The sequence below is a fragment of the Bactrocera tryoni genome, unplaced genomic scaffold, assembly GCF_016617805.1.
Source record: "Bactrocera tryoni isolate S06 unplaced genomic scaffold, CSIRO_BtryS06_freeze2 scaffold_293, whole genome shotgun sequence".
In the NCBI taxonomy this organism is placed as follows: domain Eukaryota; kingdom Metazoa; phylum Arthropoda; class Insecta; order Diptera; family Tephritidae; genus Bactrocera; species Bactrocera tryoni.
In genome coordinates, this window is record NW_024396014.1 from 25195 (window position 1) to 38022 (window position 12828).

The following is a 12828-nucleotide window of genomic DNA, read 5'->3' on the forward strand; positions in this document are numbered from 1 at the left end:
GATGCGCTGTGCAAACAGAAAAAATGTCAGACAACTCATTAATTAGATTTTAAGAATAAGAATATCTTTATATGCTAAGGCCATAGTTACATTAATAATAATATATTAAGATTTATGTGATGTTGCTTATTATAAATAAATAAATATACCAAAACTGAAGGTCATTTAATTTTTTTTTTTTGGCCCGCTACGGTTATGAAAATGCTAAACCTGGCCCTTCACAAAATTGTGTTGGACGGGCCTGCCCTAGAGTATACACACCTACAACTATAGTGTAAATTTCATCAAAATTCATTCAAACACCTCACCTGCCAGCCGGCAGCGTTGCCAAGACTTGTCACACACTACGCGTACACATATACAATTGCATGTATGTATACGTATGGGTATGTATATACTTAACAAAACCTCTAGCTGCAAAAATATTTACAGCTCACCTTCACTTATGCTTCAATCTCTCAATATTGAACTTCCGTTGCTGCCGGCAACTCTCAACTAGTTTACCTCCAGCTTCGCTGCTGCCATGTGGTGGCATGTGGGCCGTTTACACATACACAAAAGCATCATCATGCATGTGCGCACTTACTCATTCATCGAATGCATAAATCAATGCCAGCTCAGATGCTGTGTTGATGGCTTTAGCAGTTGCAACGGTGCTGTGCTGCTGCGATGGACATAGCTTCCACCTATGTTGGCCAATTGAAGTTACAAATATTTTTGTGGTATTGCTGTTGGTTTCGGTTTCGGCTTTTGGGGTTTCGGTTACTTGTTGGGTAAGTACGTACCGACAATGGCTCGAAGATTACTGCCACAAGTTGCACTTTACAGTGTAAAGAAGTTGATTGTGTCAAAAAATGTAACTGTTGTTTGCACAAACTATATTTGATGTTTCTTTTATATCTACGACTAGAAACACAGCAGAACTACCAAGTTGCCAAAATTTAGTATAGAATCTCGTTTAAGAAATTTTTTGAACCAATTTTGCGATAACATATCTGAATAAAAAAACAAAGTTACAATGACGAGTCCATATTTTGCCTGTAATATACTAAACCTTTATGTGTTCGAACTTTCAAAACCCTATTTCAACTTCTTTGTGATATTTCGAAAATATCTGATTAAAGTGAAGACTCGTTGAGCTCTCAAGTTTAAAAGATATGCGTGCACAACTTAAAATTAGATACGAACAACAAGTGGCCAATCATTTTGGGTTTTAAAATCGACGTGAATTGCCCTGGCCGATCAAAATATTGAGTAGTCGAAAGAGTCTTTTCGTATTTCTAATCAAACTTCAACTTATTTTCTTTATATTTATAATGAACTTTAATGAACCAAATACGTATGTATCATTATGGTCTACAACTTTTTGCCATTTTTTTGCTAGAGATGCTATTCGATCAGTGTAAAACTTTTCTGGTTTCTCGGCGAAAACCTGCGAGAAGTAAATTTCACAGGCTTCTCTTAAAGCCAACTTTACTCCATTAAGGGAGTTCTGCATTGACCGAAACAAATGATAGTCCGATGGTGCAAGGTCAGGGCTACATGGTGAATGCATCAAGCCTTCGCAGCCAAGCTCTCCCAGTTTTTGCCCAGTTAGCAAAAATGTGTGTGGTCTAGCGTTGCCCTGACGGAAGAGTAAGCCCTTACTGTTGATCAGTTCGGGGCGTTGTTTTCAATTGCTTGCTTCAATCTCATCAGTTGTTGATAGTGAAATTTAGAATCAATCGTTTGACCAGGTTTTAGCAGCTCATAGTAGATGATTCCTCAATCCTGGCTTTCACATCAATTGTTGAGCTTCAACACGCTTGAACCATGATCATTTTCACACATTATTGTCATATTTGATCCACTTTTCGTCTCAATTGCTTCAGAAATGGTTCAATTTCATTTTGGTTGAGCAAAGAATGCAAGATGTTAATTCTATCCATTAAATTTGTCACAGACAACTCATTTGATGCCCAAACCTCGAGCTTATTTTTTTAGCCAGTCTTTTTTAAATGGTTCAATCCCGTCTGTTGATGAATTTGAAGTTCCTTAAGCATAGCTGCTTATGTGTCGGTCCTGGTCAATATTTTCCATAATTTTATAGACTCATCATTGAAGAATTTAATTTCCTTTGAAAAAAGATACACGAAAAATCTATTGACAAAATACGAAAAGACTTTTTCGACTACCCAATATTTCCGTTTTCGAACATGCCTTTTTCCGTATGACTGATATTGGTATTGTGAGGAATTTTAATGAAACCCAAGGAGCACTTTATAAGTGTGTGACATGTTAATATTATGCGAGGTAATGAATATTAAAATTGCCTCTTATTACGACATTTCAAAAATTACCTGACATTCATGCCTCTAGATCAGTATACCTCCATAAGCATGAAGCTTATTGTAAAGGAGGAGAAAATAGGAGAGAGATGTCCGGAATACTTGTATCGCAAAACTGACTGGAGTTAGCACTAGAAAATCATAGAAAAATACCATATATAAAAATGTTTGGAAATGTGTACTACATACTAGCTTGCACTAAGAATGCCATCATAAAGTTACCTCTTGAGTGTGCATATTTCTGCTTATAGACTTCGAGGAAACTGTGAAAACTAAAGCAATCATGGGCAGTAGAAATTAAGTCTAAAGTCACCCTGATACAACCCACTGTACCGAACATACCACCAATAGGGCGTAAGCAATCTCCACATGGTATGCTATATCGGTTGTGAGCGACAACCACAGCTACAACAACTGCTGGTCACAACAATGCGGCCAAAACAGCATCAATTACAACAAAATCATTAGGCAGTACAACAACAGCAGCAACGCAGATTTGCAGCAATTGAATTGGATTCAACCAAACGTCAAGATTTGCGTATCTGTCGTGCTAATTATCATGTTTACAATTGCACAGGACCCATTGTTGTAGCAGCTCGCTATCGTGGGTGATTATTTAATGAATTAGTATCCTTATGTAATAACTTCATTGACAGCAGAGGGGAATATGAATTATTTCGACAGAAGCATATACATACACATTATGATCATTTGTCTGAGAATTCGTGAAGAATTAAATTGCAAAATCGTATGCTTTAATAATTTTATATAAATATAAGTATTATATAGAGAGTCTATGAAACCATCTGTCAAAGTAAACACCTTTACCCTTTTCCAAAGGACTATACCAAGCATTACTCCGGAACAATAAATAAATATTAAGCAAGGCAAATTTTGAAATAACTGGTACCCAAATGTGTAGTTTAACATATTTAGGACTATGACAACACTAACGGCACTTCCAGGCTTCTCTGCATTCAGAAAAAGTCACTGAAGAACTGGTTTTGCATGCCATGAAAATTTAAGTGAAGTAATGGTTCTACTGAGTGTACTATTCGCAACATCATCAGCCATTTTGAGACCCAGCATGCATTATTGGATAATGCAAGTTTTCAACCGAATATACCACAACTAGCACACTGTGAAGAAAATATAGCAGCCGTAGCTGAGCGTGAACAAGAAGACCGTGGAAAGTCGACTCCGCGTCGTTCGCAGCAAGTGGCACTGACATATGGAACAACTTTACGTCGAGATCTTGAATTGAAAGTCTACAAGCTACTGCTTGTGCAAGAACTCAAAGCGCTCTATGTTCCCAACGCCATCGCTTCGCGCTATGGGCTCTTGAAAAGTTGCCAGGAGATCCGACGTTTTTGAGCCAAATTTTGTTCAGCGATCAAGCCCATTTCTGGCTCAATGGGTATGTAAACAAGCGAAATTGGCGCATCTGCTACAAAGAGCAAACTGAAGAGTTTCGGAAGCACCCATTTCATCTAGAAAAATTACGTACTGATGCGGTTGAGTACGTAACCGTCAAATATATTACACAAAATTGAAATTCTATTCGAAACTACTAATCTTTGTTTTATTTTGCACACCGGTAAACTCAACTTCGAGAATTTCAATATATAAAGGATAATCCGTTTTGCCTTTTTTAAAGAAAACAAAACCCACAAACTTTAAATTTAATTGAGAATGTTTATTATCATTCAAAAGAACATTCTTTGGCATTTTTTTTTTGAGATTATCTCTTTCAAATGTTGGCCGCGGCTACCTCTCAGATGATCCATTCTTTAAGTTCAATTTTTCGATTGATTCGTTCGAGCATTTCGACACATAAACGAAGCGAATGACTCAAATGACTTTACATATCCCCAGAGGAAAAAGTCTATATCACATGATCGTGGTGGCCAATCGACTGGCCCAAAACGTGAAATTATCTGCTCACCATTCTCTCTATGAATCTATTGATTAATATTTTCTATTATGATCCAACCACTTTTGAATTCATCTGAATCAATTGTAGTAACACTTTTGTCACTCATAATGAGGTATGACCTCTTGCATTATTATACCCTGAACCGGATACGGAGGACGGCTTATCCAATCAATGTTTTTAATTGCTCAAAAATGAGGTTGTTTCAGTCGATGTACGAGAGGCTTTCCTGGTAACTTGACAGAGTGTATACCGTTCAGAATTTAAAAGATATGAGTAGTTGTTCTAAAACAAACAGGCAACCATTTGCTTGGAAGTGTTTCGTGCTCGAATAACTTTTGTTATTATTATTATTTTCGGGCTCATACTCCTTAATTCACGACTCATCACCTGTCTCGATTTCATAGACGTGTTTTAAGCCTTTCGGGACTACTGGGATAATACATCCTACCAAATTTCTAATTTTCGTATTTTCTTTACTGTGCCTATTACGATTGCCTATATAATTAGTAGCACAAACAGATTTAAGCGTATATTTTTAATTGTAAACAAAAAGATAGCGCATAGGCGCCACATGACAAAGTATTTCGCAATATACGTGAAATTTGATCAGTTGTCTTCACTAATTTGCTGAAATCGGTTGAAATAAAAGCGTGATCAACAAAATTTGCATTTGTTTGCATAAAAAAGTGTTCGTTTTGTTACATTTAATTGTTTAGTGGTGTTTTTTGCTATTATGGGGTAAGTTAGAGTTCATTTTATAAAATTGGGACATATAATCCCAAAAAGTTTTTTACTGCCAGTTGCCCAGTGGGTAAATGTTGCTGCGGACGATTCTCAGAACTTTAATCCAAAGTATGAAATCCCAACTGAGAGAGACTGCAAAATCCTTTTTGATTTTGCTCACGATTGCACCGAAATCAAAGTGTTTTCCACGATATTTCCTTACAGTTTGTGCATTCGAATTGCTGAATGTACTAATCAGCGTCTGACAGCTATGAATCATCGGGCTCAGTCAAAGCATTATAATAAATTGCCATCTCTGAAGGACTATTGGAGCAAAAATCCATCGATGGGAAATTCAGTTATAAAAAGGTGTTTATCACAAGATCGCTGTTTATTGTTGTCATCGAAGTTATATTTCAATGACTGCAGTAAGCCCGCCGACAGTTACTGAGATTATTATATCTCCGATGTTGTGCAATGTCTGAAACAAACATTTGCAGCTGCTCGAAGTGAAAGTTCATTTCAGTCTATTGACGAGTGCATGGTAAAATTCAACGGTAGATCAAGTATGAAGCAATATATGCCAATGAAACCAATAAAGCGCGGAATCAAAATTTGGATGCGATGTGACTCAAAGACAGGATACGCTTACGATCTTAATCTTTATACTGGTAAGGAAGCAAACGCTGTACAGTCTGTACCTACCACTCTTGGAGAAAAAGTCGTTTTGAAATTGGTTTCTTCAATTCGTGAGAAGGAAGTTTGTTTAGCCTTTGACCGCTTTTTTACCTCAATTAAACTGTTAGAAACTATCCCATATCCCGCACTTGGGACATACATGCAAAACAGAAAGAATACACCTAAATTTGTCGGAAAGTTGGCAAGAGGAGAAAGTCAGCTTCAAATCAGCTCTGGTGGCATTTTGGCAGCCCGATGGATGGATTCAAAAGAAGTCCTCTTAGCTTCGAATTGTCATGAGCCATCGCTTGTAGACGTTGAGAGGAAGCAAAAAGACGGATCGAAGAAAAAAATGAAATGCTCTAAATGTATCAGTGACTATAACAAAGTTAATTTTGGCCGACCAAAAGACAACCGTTTATGATTTCAATCGCAAATCTCAAAAGTGGTGGAAAAAGGTGTTTGTCAAGCTACTAATGGTTAGCGTCACAAATTCACGGATTGTTTATACTGAACATAAGAAGCAAAAGTTATCACTAAAAGACTTTCTTGTGCCCCTTGCTGAAGCAATGATTTTCGAAGGAAATAAAAGGCGTGAGATGATGCCTCGTCGACAGGGAGGAAGAACTCCTAAACGCACAAAAACTGATAGCCTTAACGTTGGAGATCACTTGCCAGTGGAGAAGCGTTGCCACTGCGACCGCTGCACTTCACTTGGAATCGAAAAGCGAACTAAAATGATCTGCTCTGGCTGTAACAACGCGTTGTGCTACCAATGTTTTGGACCCTTCCACAAATTAAATTAATAGTTACATCACATTATATTAAAATTATCTTAATAATAACTCAAATAAATATGAAATTTCATTACAATATAGCTATTTTTCAAAGATTTTATTTATTTCTCAAATTTACAATAGTCGTCAAAAACTCTTATTGGGATTTTATATCCCACAGTAAATGTTTATTGGGATTATATGTCCCAGGATAAAAGGACGATTTTAGGATTTCTGAGTATACAGGACATAATTTTTTAGCCCAATCTTTCAGTATGAGCAGAAATTTTTGTTGAGACTATTTCCGGTTTTCAAATAAAACTCCGACCCGAAAGGGTTAAAGCACCGCAAGCCTTTTGAATGGCCTCTACGTCTGCATAACGCTTTCTTTTAATGGGCAAATGCATTTTTCCGAATAAGAAGTCGCTCGGTGCAACAACAGGTGAATACGGGGAGTGGATTTTCGGTCAAATAATCGTTTCGATTCTGAGCAATTGATTGGCCCACATGTTGATCGAACAGGATAGGCAATCATCGCCATAAATTTGTTTCATCAATTGAAACGTTTCAGTAAAAGTTTTACCAATTTTAAAACAAAATTTAATGTTGGCTCTTTGTTCGAAGCTCATTTTTGCACCGATAACAAAAACATGCTGACACTTAAAATGCAATAACTTCACTTGCAATCCATGAAATGTTTTGAAATTGTCACTAGACAATCGATAAAGATAGCAGATTCTAACGCATCAGTCGACATATACATAGATGGCGCTAGCAGGGGCGCTTGATTCAAAAAGTCCTGTTTACTTTGGAACACACCTTGTATTATTAGGAAGGAATTGCACCTCAGACATTTACGGATATTTTCAGTCAATAGTTAGTAATAAAATGGTATGATTTGTTGTGCGGTGGCACTTAACTAAAGCACTATTTGGGGAAAGATTTTACCGAAATTTGGGGTGCTACGCATGTCCTTCAATTTTCACACCTTCTCTTATAAATCAATTTAGCATCATCGTAGTTTTTAGCAAACCCGTTTTGTAGGGAAAGGGCGCGATTATTATCCGATTATACTTATTTTCAGAGCTGTAAGTTGCTGCGTAAAAGCTGCCAAAAGGTGTTTCTCTGAGCAAATTAGTGTAGTTTAGCTTGAATGGCTTAGGAGATATATGTATACATTCAACAAATGGGTGTGGCAGAAATTTATCAAATCGAAGGGAGCGATTATAGAAACGTCCAGAATTTCCGACTTGACACGAGGCAATGATTTTTCATCATGTCAACACTCGGTGCGGTTACAAGATTGGTTTTTGATTATGATTTTTTCGGTCGAAGCAGAACGTATTACTGGTGTACGGTTTATATTTATCAGAACACGGCATCAAAAGTTGGCTGAATGCATTAATTGCCACCAAGCCGTCGAAGGGAAAGATGGAAAAAGGTTACAGCTTTACATGGATATGAAATATGATAACGCTATTGTAGAAAAAATCGACCATCTACCGCTGTAATCTAAATAATTTCCAAGTACCTTCAAAACCGTGAAAAGAGCATATTTAGTTTACCGAGAAGCTTATATGATTCAGAAGAAAAGATTGAATACCCTATAATATATATAAACCAAATGTGTAAATGATCAGCGTGACGAGCTGCGTCTACATATTTAATCTTGTTTCTGTGGTTGTGCGTCTATCTGTCGGTGTTATACAGGGTGGCTCAAAACTAATCCTCCTATCAGAAGATGCTATAAATTTTGCAATTGACCTGTTAGTTCTGTTTCGACATTTGTGTAGTAAACACTTGCGAAATACACGTAAATAAACAATTGTATGCTACACTGCTCCAGAACGCGGGTTATTGGTTTATTTGACCAATAATCGGTTGGTGACCTTGTCACAACGTGAATTTCGTCGCGATTTCCTGGCCGTCCGGCGCCTACTGGTAAAACACTGCGACGTTTAGCCGCTCGCCTCGAAGAGGCTGGCACAACACGAGATGCTGCCAGGTGTGGCACAACCCGATGTAGCCGTTCTGCAGAGAATATTGCTACTGTTGCCGAGGATGACGTGCCATGCAAATAGGTATCAGTCGACAGTGTTTATAGCGAATTTTGCTAGAAGATTTGAAAATGTTTCCGTACAAAGTCCAGACGGTGCATCAGTTGTTAGCTGCTGACCGCCAATCGCGTCTAACATAAACTCAAGTCATAGCTTCGGTGAAGCCGTCGTTAACATTTTTCTTTTTTTAAGTTTAAATTGGTTTTATATACTAAATGTACTAAATATATATATATATGTATATATATGTAATACGTATTACGTACATATACATTTTTACTCACTCATTTTATTTAGTACTGGATAAATTAGTAATTTACTATACTACATAGTATACCCACAACAACAAATGCTTAGCAGGAAGTTATTAGTCTACGATAATACTTTGAAACTTAATGCTTACTTAATTAAACCTCTAAAATACAAGCACATATAATGAATGCAAAAACACTCATATAAAAGCCGTTCAAATAAATATACTTACAAGTAAATGCATATATGCATACACAAACAGCATATGTAGCTACACTTGCAACATAATCCACACTGCACACTTAACAGTCGTGCCATTTGAGATTTTCTCATGCATAAATTTACCGAAGAACTTTGCAGCCAATATGTGTTCAATATTCCACACAAGCATTTGATAATTTCTGGCATAATTTATGATGGTTGTTATGCCAGCGCTTGCATACAAACATATTTGGTAAAGATGAAAAGTAGTAACTTTGTGCATATAGATATAGATACAAGGGTGGCTGTTATTTCCGATTGCACGACTTTTTTCATAAAATCACTGCTTGGCAAGTTATACGCTGTTAAATATATACATCAAATGATCTGACACAAGAGATGTGTACTGTCTGAGTTACTCATACGACACAGTGTACTATAAGAATACAGTACATTTAAAAATTAATCAGACCTTTTCTGTAGAACGGAAAATTATATATTCGAATGTCGCTTTTTCAAGGTTGTAGATTTATTTGCTTTGGAGATAAAAGCTTTATTGTAAAGGATGCAATGTTCCGAATAAAGTATATGGGAAGAATAAAATGATTAAAGTGCGATTTAAGTTGGAAATATAGAGCTTGATTGTATTGAATCCTTCTTTTCTAAGCAAAAACGAACACTTCATGGGGCGTCTGCAAAAAAAATGTACTTGGCAAATAACGAACACCCTAATATATAAGTTTGTCACTTTCTATTCAGCGCACTTGATACATGATTAATATGCAGCATTTCGGTGCACCACAGTTTCTGATTTGTGGCCAAGTAATGTGACTACAGACGCATGAAAAACACCCAACACTTTGCAGCAACCCTGTGCCTTGAGTTTGAGGCTAGAAATTGTGCGTCGAGTTAGTGGCAGTAATGCTCAAGTTATGATTGTTGCTTGCATATTTTATGGTTGCATAAGTAAATTATTATTATATATATTAGTTGGAAGAGACATATTATTGTTGTTATTGTTTTTAATGCACACTAAGTAAACATAGTTGGGTAGATTTATTGTTGTGTGCTATGCTGTCATTGCTCGCCATCAAATTGACAAATTTGTTATGCTAACTAATTTATTTATATGCATTTCAACAGCCAGCAGGTAGAGCCGGTCTCTTAGTGGTGCATCGGTACGCACTGAGCAAATTAATTGTGGCCAATCGATTTTAGCCACATAATTTTACAATGACACGTATAGCAAATTATAAATTATTAAATATTTTACTCACACATACATATGCATGTGTGTGTGTGCTTTAATATTTAGCTTGTTAACACATTTAGCATATTTGGCCATAAAGACATCCGTTGCCTAGATGTTAATCATACGCCATGGCATGCGCTGGTCCGCGTGCTCAAGTCAGCTGCAGGAAACATCAAAAATTCAACGAGAAAAATCATACTAAGTAATATAACATTTTACTACCTGTTTGCTCTCTCAAGTATTGTGACCTTAAAAATATTTGCAACAACAACAGCAACTATTGGTAAGCAAAAATTAAATCGAAAGCACTCAACAACATGCGAAGTGGTAATTTGTTTGGCGGAATTTCAACAACGAGCACGATTCAAGCGTAAATAATTTCATTTTATACGTACAGCATACTAATATAAATTTATGAAAAGTATCTATTACACTGGTCAACAAAAGTATTTAAACTGAACTTGAAATACTTTTAAAAATACTTCTTAAATTATATTAATCTAAACAATGTATAAACAAGTACTTAAAATACAAATTACTTTCCAATACATTTTTCGTGTATTATTAAATTACATATACATATATGTATATTAGAAAATATTTAGTTTAAATAAATTGGATACAAGGAATTTAATATATTTTTAATTTACTCTGTATCTTATCTCACAAATCCAATTTCTTATATATGATAAGAATAATTTCAATTACTGTTGTGTTTGTTGTTGTAGTGGCATAAAAAATTCTCAGGCATGGTACCGAGTTGACAGTCCTTAGTCGGATAAAAATCCGGAATATCTTGATTATATCAATTACTTGTGTACGCTGGTTCTGTTGCGAATGTTATAAGATCGTTTATCGCTATATATGTATTGATGCATTTCAGTTTAAATGTTTCTTTAATGCATTTAAAAATTCGTATTTCGTATATCAGACTATTTGAAAATCCTCATATTTGTGTTCGTCATTTATCAAATACAAGTAAAAATCATCAAATTAAGAAAACGAATGCCTACAGATACAAGGAACTTACTAAAATCAAAAATGTTATGGGATTTGCCTAAGCAAGTCATTTTCACTGGTTTTGAATTTCAATTAAAAAAATAATGATTTAAATAACAGCATAACTTCTTATAATTTTGTGACTTTTCGTACAACATATAAATGAATTAATTAATTATTGATGATGCTCCCCTCCTTTACTTCCAATATATAGATATATATGTATGTATATGTGTTTTTTATACGTATATTGCCGAAAAGCAGTTATTTTGACTGCTTGAAAAAGACCAGTTCGACTCTGGATTGGATTCACAGGATAACATGGTCAAAAACTAAAGTTATTGTTACTCGTATTGTTATTCGAATCCTTATGTCTGGCCTGATCACGTGCTTTGTTCCCTTCAGGTCTGCTTTTCGCACTTCCAGTCGTTATAACACGTTGTTCAGTTGATTTTTTTCACGCCCTAAGTTCATAAAAAAAATAAGAAAATGTCCAACAGAAGAAAACTTTCATAAAAGCTAAGAAAGATAGGGGAAGAGTGTTCCAATATAGTAGAATCAAATGCAATGAGGTGGGAACTATCGTTTGAAGATGAATCGGATCATATTCCAAGTGAGACATCTGATGTTGAAGAGAGCAATGAAGAGGTGACCACCAATGATGAAAATGAAGATGTCAGCAAAGTGCCCAAGAAGAGGCTTAGGGCGCTAATTGGTTCATATGAAGAAACTGAAAATACCTCTCAGGAGACCGAAACAGCTGCAGATGGTACTGTGTGGACAAAATTTGATGAAGACGGTATTCTCGGAACGCTGTCATCTTCGTGTATTTTCAAGGGTGTGCCAGGACCAACTGCCTACACAAAACGGAACGTTATGGTAAATAATCTGTCAGTGCATTCTCGTTAATAATAAACGTTTATATTATCAAACATATAAAAAAAGTGCACAGAAGAGGAAACCCGTCGAATTTTGGATTATGATTGGACAAATACACTGCCGGAAATACGTGCTTTTATTGGCATTTTATATGCTCGTGGAGCCTATGAAGCAAAAAATTTAAAACTAAATTATTTATGGTCAGTCAGGTGGAGTCCCGGACTTTTCAGAAGAACTATGTCCCGAGATAAGTTCAAGCAAATTCTACGTTTTATTCGTTTTGACAAGCGGACTGAAAGAAGTACACGCATCCGAACAAATAAATTTGCCTTGGTTTCGGAAATATGGGACAAGTTTATTGAAAAAAGTCAAGCTTGCTATCAACCAGAGCAAAACATAACAGTTGACGAACAATTATTTTCAACAAAAGCTAGGTGCAAGTTAATGCAATATATGCCTAATAAACCGAATAAATTTGGCATCAAATTCTGGCTTGCATCCGACGTTACAAGCAAGTACGTGTTGAATGGTTTTGCTTACTTGGGGAAAGATGAACAACGACCATCGTCAATGCTTCTAAGCGAATACGTGGTTCTGAAACTTGTCGATCCATATACAGGCTGCGGAAGAAATGTCACGACCGACAATTTTTTAAGAGCATGACACTAGCAAAGAAATTATTGGCCAAAAAAACTACATTGATTGGAACTATTACGAGGAAATAAAAGAGAATTACCCAAAGCAGCCA

General features: G+C 36.1%; 1 protein-coding gene across 1 annotated transcript; it reads left to right on the forward strand.

The window, feature by feature from the left end:
- Nucleotides 1-11768: 11768 nt before the first annotated feature.
- On the forward strand, nt 11769-12080 carry LOC120781109 (the record flags this gene model as incomplete). The annotated part of the gene is made up of 1 exon (XM_040113250.1): nt 11769-12080. A coding segment is annotated over exon 1 (312 nt), but the record flags the coding sequence as incomplete, so codon positions are not given.
- Nucleotides 12081-12828: the final 748 nt, after the last annotated feature.